The sequence below is a fragment of the Pipra filicauda genome, unplaced genomic scaffold, assembly GCF_003945595.2.
Source record: "Pipra filicauda isolate LSUMZ 115617 unplaced genomic scaffold, ASM394559v2 scaffold319_size1146426_pilon, whole genome shotgun sequence".
NCBI classification, from domain to species: domain Eukaryota; kingdom Metazoa; phylum Chordata; class Aves; order Passeriformes; family Pipridae; genus Pipra; species Pipra filicauda.
In genome coordinates this window covers 105,572-130,760 of record NW_024104442.1, presented here as the reverse complement: position 1 = coordinate 130,760, position 25,189 = coordinate 105,572, and the positions used below count along the sequence as shown (strand labels likewise).

General features: G+C 53.0%; 1 protein-coding gene across 5 annotated transcripts; it reads right to left on the bottom strand.

Annotated features, from left to right (window-relative positions):
• Positions 1 to 720: 720 nt before the first annotated feature.
• On the bottom strand, positions 721 to 25,033 carry CFAP70 (cilia and flagella associated protein 70). 5 transcript variants are annotated; one of them, XM_027738014.2, is made up of 28 exons: positions 24,942 to 25,033; positions 24,152 to 24,266; positions 21,763 to 21,949; positions 21,395 to 21,490; positions 20,982 to 21,061; positions 19,773 to 19,946; positions 19,214 to 19,396; positions 18,686 to 18,777; positions 17,604 to 17,703; positions 16,503 to 16,634; positions 14,704 to 14,826; positions 14,061 to 14,135; positions 13,505 to 13,596; positions 11,752 to 11,812; positions 10,326 to 10,517; positions 9,607 to 9,738; positions 8,673 to 8,798; positions 7,899 to 8,032; positions 7,687 to 7,802; positions 7,355 to 7,528; positions 6,345 to 6,452; positions 5,547 to 5,635; positions 4,612 to 4,764; positions 3,072 to 3,233; positions 2,800 to 2,889; positions 1,718 to 1,819; positions 1,017 to 1,064; positions 721 to 834 (listed from the first exon to the last, which is right to left on the bottom strand). In XM_027738014.2, the coding sequence occupies exons 2-28, from the start codon at positions 24,260 to 24,262 to the stop codon at positions 754 to 756; spliced, it is 3,213 nt and encodes a 1,070-aa protein (XP_027593815.2). In that variant the 5' UTR covers positions 24,263 to 24,266; positions 24,942 to 25,033; the 3' UTR covers positions 721 to 753. The 5 variants fall into 5 exon arrangements, with proteins under 5 accessions (XP_027593815.2, XP_027593816.2, XP_027593817.2 ...); XM_027738015.2 differs by having other exon boundaries at positions 24,912 to 24,995; XM_027738016.2 differs by lacking the exon at positions 24,942 to 25,033 and adding an exon at positions 24,656 to 24,676.
• Between the last annotated feature and the right edge of the window lie 156 nt (positions 25,034 to 25,189).

Genomic DNA, 25,189 nt, shown 5'->3' with positions numbered 1-25,189 from the left:
CCCCATCCCCAGTGACGCCTCCGGTCCCCTCATGTTCCCCCATGGCCGATGACGCTGCCGGTGCCCCCGTGCCCCCCTGTCCCCCGTGACGCCTTCTTACCCCCGTGTTCCCCCAGCCCCGGTGACTCCCTGGTCCCCCGGTGACTCCCCATCCCCGATGACACCCCCATAACCCCCCCATGCCCCCCCATCCCCGGTGACACTCCCGTTCCCCCCATGTCCCCCATCGCCAGTGACACCCCCATAACCCCCCATAGCCCCCCCATCCACGGTGACCCCCCGTTCCCACCATGGCCCCCATCGCCGGTGACACCTCCATAACCCCCCATAACCCCATCCCCGGTGACACCCCCATAAACCCCCATGTCCCCCCATCCCCGGTGACAAACCAATACCCCCCCCCATGTTCCCCCATCCCCGGTGACACCCCAATAACCACCTCATGTCCCCAACATCCCCGTGACACCCCAATAAAACCCCTCAATGTCCCCCCATGCCCCGGGACACCCGTTCCCCTCCACCCCATGCCCCCCCTTGCCCTCTCCCCCAAACCTGCCGCCATGGCGCGCGCCCGCCGGCTTCACCGTCCCGCGCGGCCGCAGCCAATCGGCGGCGCGTTACGGCCCGTCACGTGATCCGGGACCCGCCCCCCCCCCCGCCCCGCCCCCTCCCGCCCCTCCCCGGTGTCGCGACACGATCGCGACAGAGGCGGGACGAGCGCTGGGTGCGCGGGGCCTTTATGTGCCCGCCGGCTCAGAACGCCGGGTCGCCGAAGCCGAAGCGGCGCTGGGCAGCGCGGATCTCCCGCAGCAGCGCGTCGTTCCGCAGGCCCAGCTGCGGGGAAGGGGAGGGCGGTCAGGGCCGGGCTCCGCCGGGACCCCCGGCACGCACACGGCTGTGCGGTGCCTCAGCCCGGCCGGGACACCGGCGGCAGACGGAGCTTCCCGGGCTACAGCCGGGCCTCCAGCTGTGGAGGGAGCAGGGCGGGCGGCCCCTGCGGGGGTACAGACACGAACCTTGACGGTGTATTTGTAGCACTGCTCTGCCTCCAGCTCCCGCCCGCCCTGCGACAGCGACAGAGCCGCCAGGGAGGAAAGCGTAGGGTCGTTTAGGCAGGAAAAGATCTTTAAGGCCATCAATTCCAACCATTCCCCCAGCACTGCCAAGGCCACCGCTAACCCGTGTCCCCAAGTGCCACATCCACACGGCTTTTAAATCCCTGCAGGGATGGTGACCCCACCACAGCCCTGGGCAGCTGTGCCAGGGCCTGACCACCCTTTCAGGGAAGAAATTTCCCCAATATCCAATCTAAACCTCCACACAATTTGAGGCCGTTTCCTCTGGTCCTGTCCCTTGTTCCTCGGGAGCAGAGCCCTCCTCGGGAGCTTCGCCCTCCTGTCGTGAGGGGCCCAGAACTGCCCCCGGGACTGGAGGTGCCTCGGCAGTGCCCCTTCCCCAGGAAAGGTACAAGATCTCAAAGAAGGGACATTTGTAAGAAGCTCAGCAGGGAGGACATGCCCCAGGGGATGACAAGAAGCAAGGAAGGGCTCTGCCTTTGCCATCTGAACACTTTGCTTTCCCCAAGCACTGCCTCCAGACTTTTTACCACTGAGCTCTACACCATAATCTTCGGGTTTGTGAGCAGATGCCAATAAACCCCCCAATAAACCCCTGGAAACCCCCCTCCCCATCGGACTGGCCGGGGCTGGGCACTCACTCGCAGACAGATGAGGGCAAGATATCCCCACACTTCAGCGTTGGTGTTATCTAGGGCATTGGCTTCAGAGAGAGCATCTTCTGCTTCCACCAGCTCTCCCAGCTTGAGGGAGACAAGGAGAGGCATGGACAAAAGGCAGAAGGAGCTTCAGAAGTGAACAGCCATTGCTCTAACAGCAGAAGAAATCAGCGCATCAAAAGCTCCTAGCAGGGTTCCCCTGATAGGGACGCAAGGAAAGGATTTAGGACAGAGACAAGCAGTCATCCTCAGTGCCAGCATCCAGCTCTCCAGTCTGGAGAACAAACTTCCCACTGCTGACCCCCATGGGATCACACACTATTTTCAAATCAGCCTCCAGCTAAAAGGAAAGCAGCATAAACACCTTCACCTCCAGGAACTGAGTGATCCAGCTCCATGAGGAAACATGGCTGTGCTCCTGCTCCCTATTCCTGCTGTGCAGCAGGTCCAGGCAGGCAGGGGTAGCTGGTGCCTGGTGGGCTGCACTTCCCTGGCCCAATTCCACAGCCCCTCAGGAATTGCACATTTGGCCAAGGGGGAAACAGAAGTCCAAGTTCCTTCCCTGGTTGCTTCCCTTGGCCAAACTCCCTTGGAGGAACGTGGTGAGGTGTTCCTTGGGGAGATACCACGCTGCTGGTGGCTGGGTGTCCTTGGCAGCCCCTCAGATGTGCTGGATTCCCTTGGGAAAGCACTGAGATTCCTCCCTACTGACATCCCACTCAGTTCCTTGGTGGTGACATGCAGGTCATGTGCAGGCAGGCGCTGGGAGCAGAGCCCAGACTGCTTGCCATGCCACCCTGGGGAAGGAGGTTCTGGCTGGAGCTGGGATGAGGGGGAAGGCTGGCTGCTCCCAGAGCAGGTGCTGAGCAGTGACACAGCCCATCTGAGCAGCCCGGGTGCCACAGTAGGACTGTGACAGTGCACAGGACATGATGGCCTGTGGAGCCACGGGTCACAGGCAGCCAAGCTTTACTTAAATCCGGGGGATCGTGCAAAAGCCAGCCCTGTGTCCCATGCCATGGCACTGATTAAAGCACAGATGACATGAAGGCAGTGGCACTTACCCTGTAGCAGGCGATCCCCACCCCCAGCCATGTGAGACAGGACGCAGAGTTGTCACAGGCGAGCAGGTAGATCTGCTTGGCCCGGCCATACTGCCAGGGAGAGAGAGCCATGCTTCTGCATCAGCACATCACTCCACAGGCAGCCCCCCCCCTCAGGGATTTGCCAAACACCCCATCTCCAGTGGGACTCCGACACACACTCTCCCCACAGCTGCTGGGGAGCAACTTGCTTTGTGGTAACTTCCCCTCCACCACTCCTGCTGGCTCCTCACCTCTTTCTCTTCCAGGTAGATGGAGCCCAGGCGCAGGTAGACAAAGTGCATGTCCACAGCATCCTCCACAAAACTGACCACTCGCTCATAGCACTCCTTTGCCTGGCCACAGTCCCCCTTCAGGTACCACAGGTGTCCTTTCTGAGCCCAGACATTTGGGTTCTGTGCACACAAAACCAGGAGTGAGACAGGGATGGGAGACAGGAAAGAGAAACACCTGGGAGGAGGGCTGGGACACCTGTAAGCAGCAGAAAGGAGGAGCTGAGCAGTGTTTAATTATATTATCACAACAACCCCCTGTGGCACTCCAGGCTCTCCAGGGAGAGAGGGAAAGAACCTAGAGGTGTCAGTTGGCAGCAGCTGAACATGAGCCCAGGGGTGCCCAGGTGGGCAAGAAGGCCAGTGGCCCCTGGGCTGTACCAGCAGGAGCAGAGCAGTGAATTCCCCCTGTGCTGGCACTGCCAAGGCACCTCCAGCCCTGGGGCAGTTTTGGGCCCCTCACAATAAGACAGATATTGAGGGGCTGGAGCATGTCCGGAGAAGGGAACGGAGCTGGGGAAGGGGCTGGAGCAGCAGGAACAGCTGAGGGAGCTGGGGGGGCTCAGCCTGGAGAAAAGGAGGCTCAGGGGGGACCTTCTGGCTCTGCAACTCCCTGACAGGAGGGGGGAGCCGGGGGGGTCGGGTTCTGCTCCCAGGGAACAAGGGACAGGACAAGAGGAAACAGCCTCAATTGCACCAGATGTTTACATTGGATATTGGGAAAATTTCTTCACCGAAAGGGCTGTCCAGCCCTGGCACAGCTGCCCAGGGCAGAGATGGAGTCCCCATCCCTGGAGGGATTTAAAAGCCATGTGGATGTGCCACTTGGGGACATGGGTTAGTGGTGAACATGGCAGTGCTGGGGGAACGGTTGGTCTCAACGATCTTAGAGGGCTTTTCCAACCTAAACAATTCCATGATTCTATGATAGCAGGGCAGGTTTTACACACAGAGTTGAAGTTGGTGGGCTGCCTGCAGGACACTAACCATGGGATCCCCCCTCCAGCTCCCTGCCCACTGTCCTGGCCTGCACAAGGCTCCCAGGTACAGTCAGCAGCCACAGAGCATTCCGAGGTGTCACCTTCCTCCCTCCTTCTGTTGAACCTGCCTCCCCAGAGCCACCTTCCCTCTCTGCTGAATAGCAACCTTGTTTCTCACAAAACAGAGCCTGGCTCATGCACCAAGAGAAATGAGATCAGGATATACCCACCCAAAGGGAAAAGAAAGGCAGACACTGCAGAGGGAAAGGCAGAGACAGGCTCAGAGATGCTGCCTGTCTGTGCAGGAGGTGACAGGAGGCCAAGGAATGAATAGGATAACAGGCAGGGCAGGGCTGCAGCCACAGCCTGGTGTGACTGCTCTCCCTGCTGAAACTGTCGTGGACTAACATTGAATTGTAAAGTGGAAACGAAGCTCTGGGTTCACACACACACCAGCACAGGTGGCTGCAGTGTTTGGGTGGGGTCCTGCTGCAGCCCCCCAGGGCCACACGTGGCGTTACCGTGCAGTCAATGCGAACGGCCTCCTGCAGACACTGCTCACAGCTGGGGAGATCTTCCTGCAGCAGGTATGTCCGGGCCAGTGCCAGGTAATACCCACAGCTGGGGCCTCCCTGGGGGCTCAGCAGCTCGTGGGCCAGTGCCTTGTGAACAAACTGGGGAGGAAGGGCACAGGTGGTGGTTAGGGGAGCAGGGAAACCACAGGCACACCAGAAGGACAGGGCAGGGGGCTGACAGACAACCTGTTTAACTTCCATGAACAGAAAACACATGGGAGATTTTTTTTTTCCCTCTTTTGAATGTTGGTCTAATGAAAGGTGTCCCTGGTCTAATGGAAGGTGTCCCTGCCCATAGCAGGGGATTGGAATGAGATGAACCTGAATGTCCCTTCCAACCCAAACCATTCCATGATTACTTCTGTTTTGCTTTAACCAACTCATTCTGCCATGTAGAATTTAGGCAGGCAGCATAACATGACAATCAGAGAGACCCCAGAGATAACTGTGTGGGACAGGGACATTCCATAGGTGAACAAAAATTACTCTGACACACACAAGGGGCTGAATCATAGGGGTTCTGGCGTCTTGGAAACATCACAATAATGGCTCCTGCCTCTGAATGTACAGAGAGGAGCACACTGCACCATTTCTGAGCTGGCTGTTCCCTCTGCAGCAGGCAGTGCTGGGCTGAGGCCCCCTGAGGGCCTCACCTGCCCGAGATGGCTGTGTCCACAACCAGCATTTTGGGCTGAATGCTCTCCCTAGCCACAGTTTTGCATCTCTGGGCAGTGGTGGCGTTGCTCCCTCTTGTGCTCAGCATCTGGAGTGGCCACAGCTCATTCCCTGAGCCCAGGAAACAAGGCTGACTGAAGATGCCACCAGCTTTTTGGGAATAAACCAACCTCCCTTCCCACTCCTCCACTCCCTGTTGAGCTGACCTGGATAGCATTGACTTTCATCAGGAATTCCACTGCCTTCATGAAGACTGTGCAGGGAGGTTGGTGAGGTCCTGAATCAAGGGATGGTGCTGCAAGAAGACGTGTCTCTGTCAGTCCCTAAGTGGGGGATTTATTTCTGGAGGCAGAGCAGGGCCTGAGATCCTGGTGGGGACAGAGGAATCCCAGTAACATGGTGTAAAACCCAGGAGGTGGCAGGGGAGGCTGAAGCAGAAATTAACTCAGCATTTCTTTCTGAAGGGCTTAAGTTTCGTATGAGATCTAAAAAGAAGTAATGTTCTTGATCCACTATTTTCCAGTCCAAATTCAGAGGAAAAGGTGGGAATTTATGAACGATGCTTGTCAAAAACAACTTCAGTGAGGGTCTTGCCTCCCCAAACCAACCAGGGGCCCTGAGGCACCTGGCACTGCCATGTCCACCATCCACTGGGGAGTGGAGCTGTGGAGGAGGCAGATCACACACCACAGGACCAGAGGAGATCCATAGGGACAGTTTAAGAGCAGGCATCCCAGAAGAGAGACATTCCAACAGCAGAGGAAGGCCATTGGGTACATGGCATGAGAGAGAGAGCTGCATTCAGGCTGTCCATCCTGAGATGTGCTGCTCTGAAAATTGGGATGAACCTGCTTTGCCTGGAGATTCCCTGGCTAGGGAGAGAGAACAGGCCTTGGTGTTGTGACATGCACAGCTCCCTGCTCCCACATTACTCCCCACTGATCCCACAAGGCTATCTCCCAGCACTGGGCTCTCCCTTGCACACCAGGTCCCCATTCCCTGACCTTCCAGGGCTGTCTCTGGTGCCGTAGCCTCTTCCTTGGATGTCACACAGGCCAGGGCAGGCTCCACCACCTCTGAAAGTTTGTCAGCTGAGCCATCTGGAACCCCCTCTGGAATGAAACCCCCAACAACCATTATTTGTAAAGGGTTTGCCATAAACCTTCCCAGTTGGGAGCATGATTCCACAAGAAACGGGGAAGAGAGAAAATATAAAAGATCTATCAGATTTTCAAAGGTGGGAAGAAATTTCTTCGCAGGAGGCAATACCTGGGGCTGGGGTTTTGAGTACAAGGTTGCCATGTGAAGCCAGAAACAGGTATAAATGAGGCAGGAGGAGAGGAAATGGCCTCCAATTGTGCCAGGGGAGGTTTATGTTGGATATTAGGGAAAATTTCTTCACTAAAAGAATGGTCAGGCCCTGGCCTGCCCAGGGCAGTGGTGGAGTCACCATCCCTGGAAGTGTTCAAAAGCCATATGGATGTGGCACTTGGGAACATGGTTTAGTGGTGAACATGGTGGTGCTGCATTAACAGGTGGACTTAATGATCTTGGAGGCCTTTTCCAACCTTAGTGATTCCATGATTCTATGAATATCCCTTCCCTCATAATCAGAAGGGACCAAAAACCACACATGACATGAGCCTGCTGGCCTGAGGCACTGTGCATGGAGTAGTGACAACATTAAAAAAAAAGCCAGCCAGCATTTCCTGCAGCCTGGCCAAACATTTGGGACTCAGGACAGTCTCAGCTCAGGCTGGACTCAGCAAGGCTCCAGAGGAAGCTGCTGGTTTGCTCTTGAATTGGTGAGGCAGAGCTTTCCAAGCTGTGTTGGGAACTCACAGCAACAGCTTTCATGGAATTCTACTCCAGCTCACAGTCCACATCTTCTTCCTTCGCCCTTTGTATTTCTCCTCTTAGAAATCCCCCTCCTTCCACCATTTACCACGTCCCACACAGCTCCAAGCCCCTCCTTGCTGGTGCCAGGGCACCTCCTGGGTTTGCCCAGCATTACCTGGCAAGAATTCCTCTGGGTCTGTGCTGGGAGAAATGTCCTTTTTCCCTTCTCCTCCCTCAGCAGCCTCGGGAATTCTTCTCTCCTCACTGAGCTGTACTTGCAGGAGCTTCTTGGCCTCACGGAAGTTCCTTTCTGCCTGAACATTATTATTCTGCAGCTCATAAAACAAACCTGTGGGAGACAGACAGAGCAGCACAAGCAGACACCTGACCCTTAGCAAAATCTTTGCCTTAGCTCTCAGATTGGAGCAAGGAGAAGAGGACTGGGGGCAGGACAAATGCTTGGCTCTACAGGAACACCTGGAGGACCAGGTAGGCTTGGCTTTGTACCTGAGAGGGTCCAGGCTATGATGCTGGATGGCTCCAAGCAGCAGGCATCCTCAAAGAAAACCTCTGCATCCTCATAGTGCTGCAGCATGACAGCCCCGATCCCACAGAGCAGCAAACTGGGGCAAGAGGGGCCAGTCAGCCTTGCAGGCCCCAGGTTGTGGTGTGGGGGACACCCCCCACCTTCCCACCAACCCACTGGGAGCGCTCAGCACCTTTGGACGTGCTGGAGATCCACAGAAAGAGCCTGCTGGAAGCATTCCTGGGCTTTGGTGGTGTCCTCGTGCAGAAGGCAGAAGGCTCCATAGTCCAGCCAGGCCTGGATGTTGTGCTGGTCCTGAGTTATCCTCTAGACAACAGAGATCAGGACTTTCTTGACCACCCCAGCCCAGTTTGGCAGGAATCAAGCCCTTGCCTATCACATGTGAGGGTGTCCCTTAATTGGGATCGTGCTGGAAGCCCACTTCCTCTAAGCTTCCTCCACCTAACACATACCCTCCAGCTCCAGCTGACCCCCTCCAAGGGCTCAGTGTCCCCAGTACTGACCCAGCAAGCCTCTTGGACCAGCTCATCCCATTTCCCCTGGCCTTGAGGCTGGAGTCACAGAATCACAGAATATGCCAAGTTGGAAGAGACCCATGAGGATCATCGAGTCCAACTCCTGGCCCTGCACAGGAACCATCCCCAAGAGTCACACTCTGTGCCCGAGAAAATTGTCCCAATGCTTCTTGAGCTCTGTCAAGCTTCAAGAATGGACAATACTCATATATATGAGTCCTTAGCGACCTGGCCAGGGATAGTCACACATCCTGCAGAGAGCAGCATTTCCCTGGAAAATCCTTCCCATTCCAGTCTGAGTATCCCGGTCACGTTCAGCTCCTTCCTCCCTACACCACAGTCCAGGCTGGCTGAGCTGTCACCAGTGGCCCCACACTGCTGCCAGCACAGACACAGGGGACATGGGCATGGAAGGACAGAGGCTCCTTTACCTGCTGGTGGTACAGAGAGGCCAGTTTGTAGTCCTTGTTGGCTTCAGCTTCGCGAGCAAAGAGCCCGAGCTGCTCCTGGGTGGTGCGGGATGGAGGGGCGGGAGAAGCACCTTCCTCAGAGAGGAGCTGGTAGGGAGTGAGACAGTGTTACTGGGGAGGGGGAGAATGGTTCATGTGACCCCAGTCCAGCACTGCACCCAGTACAGACCAGTATGGCTGGGGCTGGACACCAGGGAAAGGCAAGCTGTCCCAGCTGCTCTTTGTGGTGGGACACATTCCTGTCCCTCTGCCACACAGGAGCAGGGCAATATCCATTTTTACAAGGGCATGGACAGGCACAACAAGGGGGAATGGCTTCCCACTGCCAAAGAGCAGGGTTAGATGGGATATTGGGAAGAAATTCTTCCCCATGAGGATGGTCAGGCCCTGGCACTGGTTGCCCAGAGAAGCTGTGGCTGCCCCATCCCTGGAAGTGTCCAAGGCCAGGTTGGACAGGGTTTGGAACAACCCAGTCTAGTGGAAGGTGTCCCTGACAATGGCAGGGGGTAAAACAAGCTTTAAAGTCCTTTCCAACCCAAACTATGCCATGTTTCTATGATTATTTACAGTGATGTCAAGCTTCTGTGGTGCCACTCACTGGTGACCCCAGCTCATGCTGGAGGTCTGTGCTCTCCCCAGGTGAGTGGCAAGAGGCACAAACCCAGCCACCAGCTACAGCAGCTTTACAAGTGGCATCTCACACATATGCCACCATCAGGATTTTGTAGCAGCAGGATGCAGATGCACTGGACCCTGCCTTGACTGTGGCTTGGGGCTCATGTGATAACTGCAGAAATGGAAACATGAGCCTGCTTCTGTCTTGAAGGCAACAGTCCTTCACCTGCCCTGGATTCACAGTGAAGTCGTGGCCCAAGTGCCCCAGGTTTCTCCTTACCTGGTTCAGGGCAACGTGCATCTGTTCCACGAGGTACACGTAGAGCTCACTGAGGAATGCCTGGAGCTCCTCCTGGGTCTCAAATGCTGTGGTCTTCAGGTATTTCTCCCTCACAATCTTCACCACAGGATACTATGGAGACATGGGACTGTTGGACAAGGAAGGTCCTCCCTGTGCCCCCCACCAGCTCCATTATCAGAAGGAGCCAGAACACACTGATTTTGCCTGAAGCTCCAACTTAGTTCTGAGGAATAAATCCAGCCTAGCACTGTTAAAAGTGAAAAAAAGCAAGCAGAGGGAATTCCTTCCCCACCTCCCTGACACTCTGGTGCCCCTTTAGGGACAGCATGTGGAAGCCTCATCCCCTTGGCACAGAGAGGGGGTCTCTGGTCAGAGCATGGCCAGGGCTGAGCAGCTGAGAGAGGGGAACTCCCTTTTCCTGCCAGGGCAGACTGTGGGGTGTGTGAGATATCAGCTTTGCCTTCCTCAGGTTATGAGCATGGGGCTCCCATTCATAGGGAGTGTTCTCCAGGTGTGGGACCAAAGCAGCTTGGTACCTCCTCCATTAGAGGTGAATCCTGTCCCCCCAGTGCCTGTTGTAACAGCTCTGAGTGGCAGGAGGGGATTCTGGAACACCACATCATCCTGAGTTACCACCATGGAGCAGCAGTTCCTCACTGAAAAACTGCTGGGACAGAACAGCACAAATGAGCCTTTACCTTTAGCTGTTCCTTAAAAGCAAAATATTTCCCAGAGGTGTTGAGCTCATAGTTGAGCTGACGCTTCTGTTCCTCCAGGGTTTGGTGGTCTGTTGCTCCCTGGTCAGGCAGCTGCTTCCCAAAGAGCTTGTGGTATTCGCTCAGGATGGCATTGGCAACGCTCGTGACACGTTTGTGATAATCTTCCACCACCTAGGAAATTAATTAATTACATTTCACAAGTCACTTATGCAATCAGCCTTGATATGTATTTGATTTGGCACAGCCCACGCCTCCCATTAACTCCACCTGACTCAATTAGTCTGTCACACATCCTTTCCTGTCCACGCCTGAGGGCTGAGAAAATATCTACAGGTAAACACAAAAGAGCTCCTTCCTGCAAGATTTTTTAATAAGGACCCAGTATTTCAGTCATTGCTGTCTCTTCTATAGCAATATAACTGTCTGTGAGTAAAATATATCTCATTTACTGGGAGCCTTTAAGGCCAGGAGCCAGCCTTCTTCAGCAGAGCCTGTAATCTCCATAATCTTGGTCCTAAAGAATTCTGGGTGACCTGAGAGTGGTCAGGGCTGATTCATGTTTGTCTGAGTCTGATGAAGCACATGGGCTAATCAGAGACAAGAAACTGTTGGCACTGCCCAGGGCAAACAGTAGGCTCTGGTAGCCTCTTTCCCCAGCATCCCATTTCCTTCCAAACATCCCCTCACTGCTGCCTTCCCTCCTTTGCTCCATCTCTTCCCTTTGTATGTGCTGTGAACATGGGTGATGTACCCCAGGAATGATTTCCCAAGGCACACTAACATGGAGATAACACAGCCAGAAGTTTCCTTTTCTGGGTCTTTCATGGAATTGTAGAATCACAGAATATCCCGAGTGGGAAGGGACCCACAAGGATCATCCAGTCCAACCCCTGATCCTGCACAGACACCCCAACAATCCCACCATGTCCCTGAGAGCATTGTCCAAACGCTCCTTGAGCTCTGGCAGCCTTGGTGCTGTGCCCACTGCCCTGGGGAGCCTGGTCAGTGCCCAACCACCCTCTGGGGGAAGAACCTTTTCCTGAGATCCAATCTGACCCTGCCCTGGCACAGCTCCAGATGTTCCCTGGGGTGCTGTCCCTGGTCACAGGGAGAGAGATTGGAGCTGCCCCTCCCACTGCCCCTCATGAGGAAGCTGCAGACTCCGATGAGGTCTGACCTCAGTCTCCACATCTCCAGCTGAACACAGCAAGTGACCTCATCCACTCCTTATATGGCTCTATTCCCCTCTAGACCCTCCACCATCTTCGTGGCTTTGCACTATCATCTTCTTCAAACCTCATCTACATGTTGCTGCAGGGTTGAGAATGAAGACTCCCCTGTGGGAAAGGAATGAGGGCAGGATGGGTGGCAGAGTGGTGGCAAGGTCACACACTCTTGCACGTACCTTCTTGGCTCCTTCAGTCTGGGCAGGCAGTGCAGGACGAGAAGGAATCATCTCCTTGACCCTGTTAATGAGAGCACAGAAGAGATCAGCCAGATCCACTGCCAGGGAAGGCAGCCTGTTGTGGCCACAGGCAGCGTGTAGTGCGAGGGCTCCAACCTGCCATCGTGTCCTGAGACACCTCACAGAGACCTGGGAGGAAAACTGATGCCAGACCAACAGTGAACTGTCAAGGCCAGATCCCTACAACTGATGCTTGTAGCTCATCATAGCAGGGTTAACATTTATTACTGGCAATCAAAAACACTGCTGGAGCAGCAGATCTGTAACTCAGAGCTCCTGCTCTGCCAGAACAGCTGTAAGGAAGGAACTACCCTGAAGAAAGCTCTGAAAAATTTGATCACTGTACAGCCCAAGTCACCTGATCCATCAGTTCCCAACATCACACAGTGCAGCTGTGGCACCTCATCCCCTGGTCACAGATTGACACCAGACACCAACCTTAGACCACCTACCCCCAGACACCACACCAACCCTGTCTGGGCCACTACTGGAGTTACATTAGTTACATTACACCTTTCATTAGGGTTACTATAATTTTTACTGAGATTTATCAAGGTGAGGGTGACTGAGCACAGGCACAGGAGCATCTGTGGAGTCTCCCTCCCTGGAGATATCGAAAAGGCATCTGGACATGACCCTGAGTAACCTGCTCTGGGGGACACTGCTTGAGCAGGGAGGTCAGACTAGGTGACCTCCAATGGTCCCTTCCAACCTGAACTATTGTGAGATTGTGGAATTAAAATCCTTGGTGCCAAAACAGCCTTAATTCATTGAGATTTTATCAACATTTCCTGCTTGCTGGATATGAGAACACTCTCAGTCCTTATAACCCAGTGAGCCAAGGTGCCACATGCCTCATTCAGCTGCACACAGCAGGCGAACGAGGAGTTACCCTGAACTCACATCCATTGCACTAGAAATGGTATAAAAAAGGCCAGGAAAGGTCTGTTCTAAGGGGGATTCACCTTCCTCAACCTGTTCCTCCTGGAAGACAGTAGGCAGCACAGAGGACAACACACATACTCTCCCTTCAAAGAATGGCTGATACTTCTGTTTGAGAGAGACACGGATCTGCACTTGTTATACTTTATTCATTTGCTGCATTTTCTGTTTTTTTACTCAATAAATGAGATGTGCTGGTCCTTTCCTAGCCCATAACACAGCAGGGAGGAACTGCCTCAAATCAAACAGACAGTGGAAGACTCAAAGTAGCAGAGATGAAAGAGCAGCAGAACAACATGAAAACTAACATAAAAGCCAAAAATCAAGTAAACATTGTGAGAAAACTTCTGAAAAGGTAAAAATGACAGAATGTTCTGGTGAAGTTACAGCAGTACTACCCTGGACAGTCCATGCTGGTGGCCAGGACTCACAGGTAAAAGGCAAGCACACAGGGATTAGTGGGAAACAAAGCCCAGACAGGAACACAGACACTGTTGTGCTGCTCTGCTGTCTCTTGTTTCGAGAGGAACGGCAGGGAGATGCCAGCTGGGATGAACAAGTGTTTTCCCAACACACCAGATGCCACTTGTGAAGCAGTTTGGCCAAATCCTCCCCCTGATTCCCGTGGGCTTTGTCTCATGGCCTGGGTTGGTCCTTGCAGAGCATTCCAGGGGGGAGCTCTCTGTACAGCCCCCTTCCTACCCTGCAGAAATGAGCCCTCAGCCCCAGAGCACAGCCCCTCCTCACGCACCGGCGGGTGAGCTCCTCCCGCAGCCGCTTGGGGACCAAGGCCTTGTCCAGCTTTATCTCCAGCACCAGGAACGTTCCTGCCTCACTGTATTGCTGTGAAGATAAACACTGTTCTCACTGTCGTGCTGTCTGGAGCCTTCCCGGCACGATGAAATACTGAGCACACAGCTACAGATCTCCAGACTGCACAGATACAGCTTGTTTTATGGCTCGCCCTCAGAATGAGTTACAGCAGCAAAACTCAGCTCAAGAAAACAGGTTAGGAAAAAGGAGAGAGCCCGGACAATCAATCTGCCTGCAGAATGAATGTGCATTCAGAGGAAGAAGCCAAAATATGAAGGAACCCTTTTAAATAAATGCCTGATAATTTACAGAGACCTTCTGGCCCAATGCTTGTCTGATCTCCAGCTGGACATCACTGGAAGAACTCTGGGACAGCATCTATGTGAAATATCCCTTGGCCAACTCACTCTTAAGGAATTTAATTGTGTGGAAGGTGTGAGACACCAGCACAGTGATGCTCTAGCATCTCCTTCTCTTTGGAGAAACATAATTACCTGTCCATCAACGCTGCAAATTCTGGTACTTTCAGGTCCTCCAGTGCCATCTGACAACTGGATTTTGGATGGGCTCTGTAATGATTCAGAAAAAGATGTCTCTTGTTTCAGTCTCCATAGATCTCATATCTTTGGAAGTTCAGTGTGTGAGATGGTACCTTTGTTCAGTGCTAAGATTTCAGGTTAGGAGAGACCTCCTCAGGGTCTGCAGATTCCTCGTGAGGGAAAGGCAGCACTGACCCCTGCTCTCTGTGACCAGTGACAGGACCCAAGGGAATGGCTGGAGCTGTGTCAGGGCAGGGTTAGGCTGGATATAAGGAGAAGGTTCTTCCCCCAGAGGCTGGTTGGGCACTGACCAGGCTCCCCAGGGCAGTGGTCACAGCCCCAAGGCTGCCAGAGCTCAAGGAGAGATTGGACAGAGTGGGATTGTTGGGGTGTCCTGTGCAGGGGTTGGACTCGATGATCCTTGTGGGTCCCTTCCAGTGGAGGAAATTCTGTGATTTTGTGACAGTATCTCTTAGCTGGCTGAGGCAACACAGTTCCATCCCTGGTTCCTGCATCCACCCCTGATTCCTGCATGCCCCAACTACCCCTGACGTGGGAGCAGAGCAATCACAGTGCAATGTGCCTCCCAAGACCTTACCGTTCTGTTGGAATCTTTGTCTTCCTTCTGAGTCTTACTGGGAAGGGGAGGGGTCCCCAGCCCTTCCTTGATCAGACTGAGATGTGACTTGAGTTCCCAGAAAATACTGTGCTGACTTTTGGTCTGAAAAAAAGAGGGAACAGAGAGAATCAAGGGACAAAGTAGACTTCTCCTCACCCCTTTGCCTTAACCTCTCACATCACAAAACACATCATCGGGGTCTTAAATGCATTAAGAAGCTTTGCAGCCTCATTCTCCTCCCCTAGAAGTTCAGCTGCCAATGCTCCAGGCCAGCCCTGATCCCATGTAGCTGTGAAGCTTCAGGTTGGACGATGAGACTCAGCAGGGTCTTTCCATCTTCTCTCAAGATTTGTGTTTTCACTGAGAACTGGCCCTTGATCCTTGCCTGAGCTATGTGATAGACATGCTGGAACCCAGCTCTATGATCCTGACACAACTCCTGGCTGGATCCTAGACCTGACTCATGGCTGTGGACTTGCCTGGTGATGTGGATTGTTAGAGGAATCTGGCTGCCCTCACCACATCTGCTCTGCAAACTTTTGGGTGCCCCCACCTGCCTGGCAGTAACTCTCAGCTCTCAGCTCACCCAGTGTGGAGCAGCTTCCCTGACACACAACAGGGAATGGCAAGAAATAGGTTTGTCAGGCTGTGTTTACACAGAGTTTGACTGCCTAGACAGGCTGTTCCCCCATCATGGTTAGAGGAATTGGGCTTGCAAGAATTATGGGGATCCTGGGGAAGGGATGGAGCAGCTGTATGGAGACTGCCTAGACCACGAGGCAGCCAAAAGCATCCATAACACCAAGGAATGAGAAGGACTTCACTTGTGACAGATGCCACAGGACAAGCAACACCACACAGCCAAGATGCTGTCATTCATTATGGGGAAGCAGAGCCCAGCAGACAGCTGTGTGCCCAGCCCTGCTCTACAGCAGCCAGTGGGAGCAGGGAGACAGCAGAAGGGCTGGAATTCACCCGGCTCCTGCGCCTGGACCACAGGGAACGTGGGTGGGAAAACTCATCTGCCCTCCTGAAACAAGCTCAGGTCTGTTCCAGGAGGGTGGGAAAATGGAGATGTAACTGTCACTCTTAGTAACAGAGAGGGAGAAATGCAAAGAAAAATAAACCTCGGTGAGCCAGAGCTGAAAGAGCCCCAGTGACAGCTTTTTTGGTGGTTGCCTGGGGTAACGCAATCCTTTTAAAGCCACTGTTTGCTCTTCCCAGCAACACAGTTCATTTGCCCAGACTGGGGAGAGAGGAGCATTCTTACAGCTCTCAGCTGATGGCAGAGGGGGGAGTGGAGTGAGATTCAAAGCCTCTCTAAGCCCCCAGACCTGCTCACACACCCCCAGAAATTCCCTGCCTTGGAGAAATCCGCACCTAAGAGCTTTTATCACTATTTTTCTCCATCACCAGAAGAGCAGTGAAGGTTCAGATCCAGTTTCAAGTACCCCACTGCCCATGCTCCTTGCACCCAAACACCTCCTGCCCACTCTGTCTCCTCCCAAACACCCCCCTGCCCACTCTGTCTGCTCCCAAACACCTTCTGCCCACTCTGTCTGCTCCCAAACACCTTCTGCCCACTCTGTCTGCTCCCAAACACCTTCTGCCCACTCTGTCTGCTCCTAAACACCCCCCTGCCCATGCTGCCTACTCCCAAACAGTCCCCTGGCCATGATACCTGTTCCCAAACACCCCCTGCCCACGCTGTCCACTCCCAACCTCTCTGTGCAAACCCAGCAGCAGAGCTGGAGCTCTGGCTGCCTGGCTGCTCTCACCTTCTCAAACACCTCACTGTCTTGGTAGCCAAAGACACGGAAAGCTCCTCGGATCTCCTTCACACCAGGGCACAGCAAAGGCAGCATGTTGACATATGCCACACCATGGAAGGAAATCTGTGTTTCATCTCCCTGGAAACACAGAGAAGGGACTGAGATACTGAACAGACTGTTATCCTCCTCAGGGAAACAGGGTCACTGATCCCATTAAGAAGAGGCCACACAGCAAACTGAAGCACCTGATGAGCCAGAGGCTCTCTGTCACTGGCACACAGCCGAGACAACCTGGATGAATACACTGGAGTCATTCCATATGGAGAATATTAATTTCATCCCAAACCCTGTGGGGCAGCTTTTCTCTCTAACTCCTGCACTCTGCTATTCTTCAGGCTGGTCTTGTTGAGATAGAGCTGCAAAGTTAGCAGCTGTGTGATTAGAAACCCTACCCTGTGCATCTTGGGCTGGACAGAAACCAGGTGACTGCAAAATCTTGGCCCTGGTGAGTGCTGAAAGGAATTTACACCAATTTATATGACTTTACCATGGAACAGATTAGGAGCTCTCACACTACCAGCTGCCAGGAATGGAACCATTAGCTAAGGGGCTGTTCCTCTGTTAAATCACCCTGGTTTAGGTCCAAAATCATAACTTACCTACAGCCCAAGAAAGAAGGCATGAACTTCTTCAAGATGTTCCAAAGCACCATTGGCCAAAGATAAGCTCAGTGAATTACCTTCATTCTCTTCAAGGCCAGGCTGGACAAGCCTCTGAGCAGCCTGGTCTAGTGGAAGGTGTCCCTGCCCATGGCAGGGTGTTGGAATGAGATGAACTTTGAGGTTCCTTCCAACCCAAACCATTCTGGGATTCTGTGATTCTAATAAGCACCCTTCCCCTGACCTCTTTCCACCCAGCTGCCACAGACCACCAGGGAGAGGTCTGTATGCTATAAGGAAAAAACATGACCCTTTGTCTATTTAACAGCTCTATAAATGGGATTTTGTACAAAGCCTCCTGCTCTCTGACTTGCTTTGGCCGGTTCAAGGCTGGTTTTGGTATCACAAAGGCATCAAAAGGAAAATGCATACCCCTCCCCACTGTTACCTTGTCAACTTTGCTAGCTTTGCCCTTGCTGGCTGGGGCCGTGGACACCCTGCAGAGCTCCACGGGCCAGTACCGACACTCCGCAATGTGCTTCTGCAGCCTGGGCACAGAGCAGGGATCAGGGCATGCACAAACCAAGCTGGAGAGCCTCACCGCCCTCCCTTCTGCCCCAGCAGCCCCTCTTGAGTTTGCTTCAACCCAGGCCCACAGCAAACACCCTCAGGCCACAGGAACATGTGTGCTTTGGGGCAGCTGGGGACATTTTTCCCCTCCACCCACTGCTGTTTTCACTTATGGCACAACCAGCTATAAAACAAGTGAGAGAGTGACACACTCGGTTTTCTCTCTCCCCTGGTTACTTCAGAAATAAAACAAGCAAGAAGGAGCGTGGTTAACTTTGGTGTAAATCCTGAACTGCACAGAGCAAGCAGACCCTGAGCTCCCATGCAATGTGGATGGTGACTCTGAAACCAAGAGACACGTAGGGAAAAGAATTTTAAAAATCAAATGAAATAGAAGGGAATATTTCTACACAAGGAGTAATTTTGCTGTGAAACTCACAGCCATGATGCAGCTGAGGCCAAGAAAATAGAAGGATTCAAAGAGAAATGGAACACTTAGCCTGATCTTGAGCATATTGGAGCTGCTAAAGGTAATGCTTATCCAATAAAAAAGCAAATGAGGAGTGCCCACATGGAGTGAAAGTTTTTAATGTATTGAAAATTCAGTAAAATTTAATTAGCAGCTCCGAGGAGAGCTGTGTGGGCCACCCTACCCTACTCCATGCCTGCTCACCATAACTGTTGCCCCTTCTTTCAAAGAGTCCCCAGCCCCAGTTGCTGGCAACAGGAATGAGCATTTGTGGCCTGGAGACAGCAGCTCCAGCTTCTCCACCTTCTCCCAGCACAGCAGTTCAAGGCAGTTCAAAGCTGCTCCCTTGCTCAGGCCAACAGGAGCCACGGGAGGTGAGGCAGAGCCACAGTTTGACCTGCAGGAGGTCTGAGACCACCTGCATGTTGCTGCTCCCAGCCTCAGGTCACTCATCTGAGCATGTTCTGGCGTGGTTTCCTCAGGTCCCTTACACAGCTACTGCAGCAGCATCCAGGTAACAGCGCCTTTCCACGTCCCAGACGATTCTCTTTGTGCTTTCTGCTTGGATCCTGAATTCCATATCCTGTGAGAAACAGCATGCAGTCAGAGCCAGGGCTCCACAGTCCAGTCAGAGCCAGCAATCCACAGCCTGCATCGTCCCCAGAAATGTTCCCTGGGAGAGCATGTGAGTCAGAGGTGTCCAAGTCCCCATAGCCAGGCCAGCCCAGCAGAGAAGCCAGCAGCCCTTCCTGCAGACACCATCAGTGTTAAGAGCCTGGCTCACAGCACATAACACAACTCCCAGCCCAGCAGCTCAGTGTGGGTGGTTTTTGGGACCAGACCCGCCACACAGCCCCTCGGGATCTCTCCTGCAGTGAATCTGCATGCCTGCTGTCCCAGGGGAACCATCTCCGTGCCTGGACACTGCACAGGGGACTGACCAACCACCTCCTCATAACAAATCTTTCTCAGTCCCTGCTGGTTCAGTTCCATCTGTGACCCTGCCAGTCCTTCCTCACCTCGCTTTTGGTGAGCTCTCCATCCTCATCCTCATAGGGCCCTCCAACAATGAAGGAGTTGGGTATGCTCAGGGCACCAGGGGCCAGGATGTTACCAAGGGGCCAGTTTTTGGGACGGGGTAATGGTTCTTTTTCACCACTGGCCTTCACAATGCCATTCCTGAAGAGCAAGGGGAGTTCCTTCTAGAGAGACATGAGAAACAAAGGATTTGCATTTCCAACAGAAGCAGGAGCAAGAGCCAGCTGCTCAGAGCTGGGATAACAAAGCTAAGCAGCAGTGCAGGGCCTGGCTCAGAAAACACACTCCACCACACACATACAAAGAATGGGATAAATATAAAGAGCCTTGTGGAAAAAAAGCTGCCAGGTTGAATCCCAGTCTTTCCAAGCAGAGCTTTCTGTTAAAGAAACATGTCATGCCACAGAGACCCTAAGGCCTCTCAACAAAGGCTGCTGGTGCACAGGCACAGGAACTGTACAGCCCACGTGCCTGGACACTTGTTCTGTGGTGGAGGAGAACAACCCAAATCCCCTGTCACCATGCCTGGACCATTCTCACCTCACCAGCTGCTGGTACTTGCAAACAAGCCATGTAGTTTTGCTGGGAATCAGTGGTAAATGCTTCAGGAACAGAATAAGCTGCCTCCAGCGTGACACTCAGGAGGCTCCCACTTGAGAACTCCGTGGCAGAGAGCAGGGGCTCTTTGGTGCACACTGTCACTTCAAGGCCAGCCTGTGAGACAAAGATAAAGTAGAGCCAGTAACTAGACAATTATAAGTTGCCTGGTCTTAAGGAGAAGCAAGCAGAAAACTAAGGCCAGAATGTATAATGTTATCTTATGCCTCATCTCAGATGTAAAAGAAAACAGACCAGGACAGGAAAGGAATTTTAGGATCAATTTGGCTCAATTGTGGTATTTGTTTGTTTAAATCACAGCCTGTTTGAGGTAGGGCATGTGCCCTGAGGGTCTCATAAAATGAGCCATGGAGAATGAGGCAGGGTCTCATAAAAGGAGCCACAGAGAAGGAACATCAAGGATGGAAAATGATGCTTTTCCCCTGGTGATTCAGAAGGCCGTGCTTTGCCTCTGTCCTATCTCCACACTCTGTGTGCAGCCTTTAATTACCTGTCCCAGCCCTGGATGGATGGTGTGCAATGAAAAACCAGCTGGTCAGCATTTATTACCTGGCCTCCCTAATGAGTGTCCCCCCACCTTGCTCACTGTGAACGTCTTAAACACAGAGATGCTAATGTGATATCCACCCTTCCAATTCACTCCTGGTGCTCACTGCAGGCAGGCTCAGCAGCAAAATTGGACACACTTTCCCAGTCTCATACTTCATTCCCTTCATTTTAGTCACTGGGTACTTTGCAACCAGCTGAATGAATAAGGACCCTTCAGAAAAGGCAGCCAGAGCTCATACAATAATGGACTCAGATAATTTAACCACAGAAAGGAAAACTAATAAAGCTGGAGAGGTGACCCAGGTGTTGTATTTTTTGAGTTTTTCACCACTGTGATTTCCATCTCTGTTTTTTTTCCAGAGCAAATCAGTAGCTGCACACATTAACATTTCCCAGCATGACTTCACCTATCACAGGCAACTAGGGACAGACGTCAATGGGAGCAGGAAAGGCCTCCAAGCCTGTAACATATAGGGCTGCACCATATCCGTGATGAGCCAGGTGGCTGAGTCATGCTCTCCCTCCCATTAAAAAGCAGCAGAGAGCTGAAGGAGGGAAGGAACAGTTCCGAATTCCACATACCGTGACCTCCAGGCGTGGGCTCTCTGATGGGGAGGCAGGCACTGCATACAAAGGAGCTGAGACCTTCAATGAACACTCTCCTGGGAAGAAACAGGAGCGCAAACAGCCTAAAGTGAGACTTTCAGCAGAGAATCATAGTCACGGAATGGTTTGGGTTGGAAGGGACCTTAAAGATCATCTCATTCCAATCCCCTGCCATGGGCAGAGACCCCTTCCACTAGACAAAATCATGGTCTAACTCCTAATGCTGAGTTACTGATGCCACCCCCTCTCCTCCCCAGCCAGATTTTGCAGAGCTATGAAGGTCACTTTGTCAGAAGGAGGTAGGTTATAGTCGAGGTTCCATAAGCAAAGGTAAAAAAGTGCCAGGGAGCAAGAAGTGGTTATGGAGGCTGTGGAAGTCAATGTTGTACCTTGTAGCAGAGGTAGAAGGTCCACCACAGCTTGGCCAAGAGGCGCAGTCTTCTCCTGTTTTTTCTTCTCTTTTTGCCCCACTTCTACCACAGTCACTAGGGAGATAAAAGGAGAGGAGCTGGCAGAGTTCCTCAGACCAGCAGTTCGGGGGCTGGGAAGGGTCTGTGTCAGCTCTGGCACATGCTCCTTGTCATCTCCCAAAGCCAACACGCACAGTGAAGCCAAAGGAGCACAGGCCGACATGGAAGGGGATTCTTCCAGCTGGCAGAGATGGAACACAAGTGCTGAGATCCTCCCACTGCTGCTGCTCAAGTGCTATCCCTGAACAAGGGACTCCTGCAGCCAACAGCACCCACCAGGGACTTACCGAGCAGCGGTTTCTGCGCAATGACATCCAAGGAGTTGGGCCCCTCGGCACTGCACTCAAAGCTGGTCGTGAAATTGTAGTTTGCTGTCCCGTCTGGCAAGACATCAGCCTTGGAGGAGTCTCCCAGGACTGCTCCGTTGTACTCCACACGCACCAATGTGACCAGCACGTCGCTTTTGAGAGTTTTCTGTCAAAAAAAGAGCAGATTAACACCTGCCTCTGCAGCAGCAGCCTGGGAGCCGAGTTCCTCTGGCAGCAGCTCAGTTCAGTGCCCAGGACAGGGCTCACGGGTGGGGGCCTGTTCCACCAAGAGCAGCAGATGTTGGCCATGCTAGGACCTCACCCTTCCCTGCCTTTAAGAGGGAAATTTCCTGCTCCACCATGCCGTGATGCCCCAAAGATTATCAGGAGCCTTGGCATAGGAGATGGAGAGGTCCAGGCTTCACCCCAGGAAAGACACATCTAAAACAAATCCCAAAATACCCCACTGATATTTTTGTGCTTCCGAGAAGCTTGAGATGTTTGTTGTCTCTAAGAAAGTAGCTCCTGAGCTACAGGGATGAGCTCACGGGATGCTTGTGATATCATGTCACTGCAGAATGCCCTGAAATGGATGAGAGGAAACGGCCTCCAGTTGTGCCAAGGGAGGTTTAGATTAAATATTAGGGAAAATTTCGTCACTGTAAGGGTGGTCAGGCACTGGAAGACACTGCCCAGGGCAGTGGAGGAGTCACCATCCCTGGAAGTGTTCAAAATACATGTGGATGTGGCACTTGGTTTAGTGGTGGCCTTGCAGTGGTTGGACTCTATGGTCCTAGAGGCCTTTTCCAACCTTAATGATACCATGATTCTATGAAATCAAAGAGCAGCTCCAGCAAGCTCTTTGGGGATCTCTGCAATTTGTTGTCACACCACCTTCATACCACTTGCTTTAAGCAGGGATGAGCAGATTCAAATTCTAGTTTGAATTTAAAATGTCTAAACGGAGGGGCTTAAACAGGAGGGATGGTGAGGGCACAACATGTGGCAGTGGGGACCTGCATGCCTGGGCAGCACCAGGCACCTCTACAGCGAGAGGGAGTGCTGGGCAGCAAGTACCAAAGAGCCTCCCTGCAGGAGAAACACAGTTTAGTTCTCAATCCACAGAGAAGTGGCTGAATACAAGGACCATTGTACCCAAACAACTTTTCCTTAGTGCTGAGCCACAGGGATGCCCAACCTCCACAGCCTCTTCCTCAGCTCCCTCTCTCCCTGTCACTGGGGTAATTAGTTTCATGTTGGCTCTTATACAAAAAGAGATCTCTTTCACTTGGTTTTAATTTTCAGCCCCTCTCCCTGTCTCCTTGAGCATGCATTCTATGAATGGCTAAACAGAATCCAATTAACCTTCCTCTGTGCCATTAATTATCCAAGACTCCTCTCTCATCTCTCTCTACACTACCTCTAATTAACCAGATTCCACACTTATAGCTGGAAGTGGATTCCACATTCTTACAGCTGGAATTCTTTTCATATTGTTGTTGTTGTGATTGCCCTTTTGTAACCCCCCCTCCTTTTGCCACAGCCCTTTCTCAGGATGGAGCAATCAGAACCACAAAGCAACATTCTGAATGCAATCAATACATAGGCTTATTCTTTCCAGCATTATTTTTCCTCCTCTCACCTCATACTTCTCACCTGTTTGCTGAGTCTATCAGTGTGAGAGGTGCTCCAACACTACAATGTAACAGCCTCAGGCAGGTGCTTTGGGGTTGTTTTTTGCTCTCTTCTGCTGGAGCAGAAGCAAGGATTTGCATTTTTCTGCTTGAGCTTCTCCTCTGCATTCCCTCTCAAATGCCAGTTCCTCTAGGAGACTTTAAGGACAGCTGGGTGCCTCACATGGAAAGCACAGCAGTGATGGTTTGATTGGCACCAGCTCATAGTCTGGCACTGGAGCCACAGCCTTTTTAAGCCCAGAGCCACCCTGTTGCTTTCAATATGGTTTAAACAGCTGTAGCTGGGATGAAAATCTGACTTCATAACCAAGCTGAGATCTTTTCAGAGGTATTTGTCTCACTGATACACATTTTCACTGTGTTTTGCTTAAAAAAAAGCTGCCATTTACATACAGTTAGAGGAGGCAGAGAGTTACATTTCATCCCAGCATTTCTGGACTGCTGCTGAGGAGATGCATTCCCTAATTTATGTGACTCACAGGCTTTTGCTCTGTGTGAACAAACCCTCAGCAGGGAGAGGAACCCACAGTATGGTATTCCTGAATCTCTGATACTCCCACCACTCCCTTCTGTAGCCTTATCACCCCCCACCTGGCCTCAAACAGGATCCCAGCACACAGAATCTCTCTGGCCTCGTTTATTAAATTAGTAGAGACATTTTCAAAGAACTTTACCAGGTCCTGCGCCTTCAGGACAGTGATCTGTACTGCTGCTGGCTGTGACGTGCTGGGAAGAGCTGCAGCAGAGGACACGCTCCCACCAGCCAGCCCCGCAGGCACCTCCATGGCTCTGCAGGAGAAAGAATGAGGCAAGAAACATGAGACTGCTCCATTCCTCTCCCAGATACCTCTGCAGGACACAGCAGTGGTGGCTGTGAGCGCTATTCAGGGCTCGGCTCTCAAAACACCACTGAAAGCAGAGGGCTTTGGCAGTGACGAATCATGAGGCGCAGGGAGAGGACAGAGAGAAATGTAATGTGAAAATTATCTGGCTCTGTAAACTTCACCCAGCTGCAGCTCTCAGGAAGGACTCGCTGTGCCAGACTGCTCTCAGCTCCGAGCGCCACGTACAGCCCTGGGCGCTCTTTTACTCCGTGTTTAAATTAATCATGACCTCCTGGGCCAAAGGCCTGTGGCTGCCAACCCCATCTCCTCACGGCTCCCACATGCCCAGGGGACCTGGCTCCATCTGCTCCTCGGGTTTGGGAATCCCTCCAGAGACTCAGAGCACCCCGAGGACCCCGCGGCCCCGCTGCCTCACACCCCCAGCTCCCGCAGCCAGGGCAGGGGCACTGATGTTGCCCGCGCCTGGCAGGGCAGCCCCTCAGCGCAGCCTCAACGGCCCCGGGGGCTGTCCCGCCATGGTGCAGCCCCTGACCAAGGGTCCTGGGGAACTCCTGCAGACCCTCACCCACGGCTCTGGGGCCTCTCCCACCTTAGGGTGCACCTGCCCGGAGCCCCTCACCAACGGTCCTGGGGGTCCTCCCGCCCGGGCGGTCCTGCAGCCCCACACCGGCGGAGCGGGGCTCGAACCCGCGGCCTCCCTGACTCGGCGCAGGGCTCGCGTCCCGTAACCACAGCGACGCGGCTGCTCCCGCAGGACCCGAAACCTCGCGAGACCTCGGCTCTTCACACGTGTGGTGGGGCGTGTCCGTGAAGCCGCTGCCGCCGCCATGATGGGTGTGGGCTGCCCTTACCCGCGCCCCTCGTGGG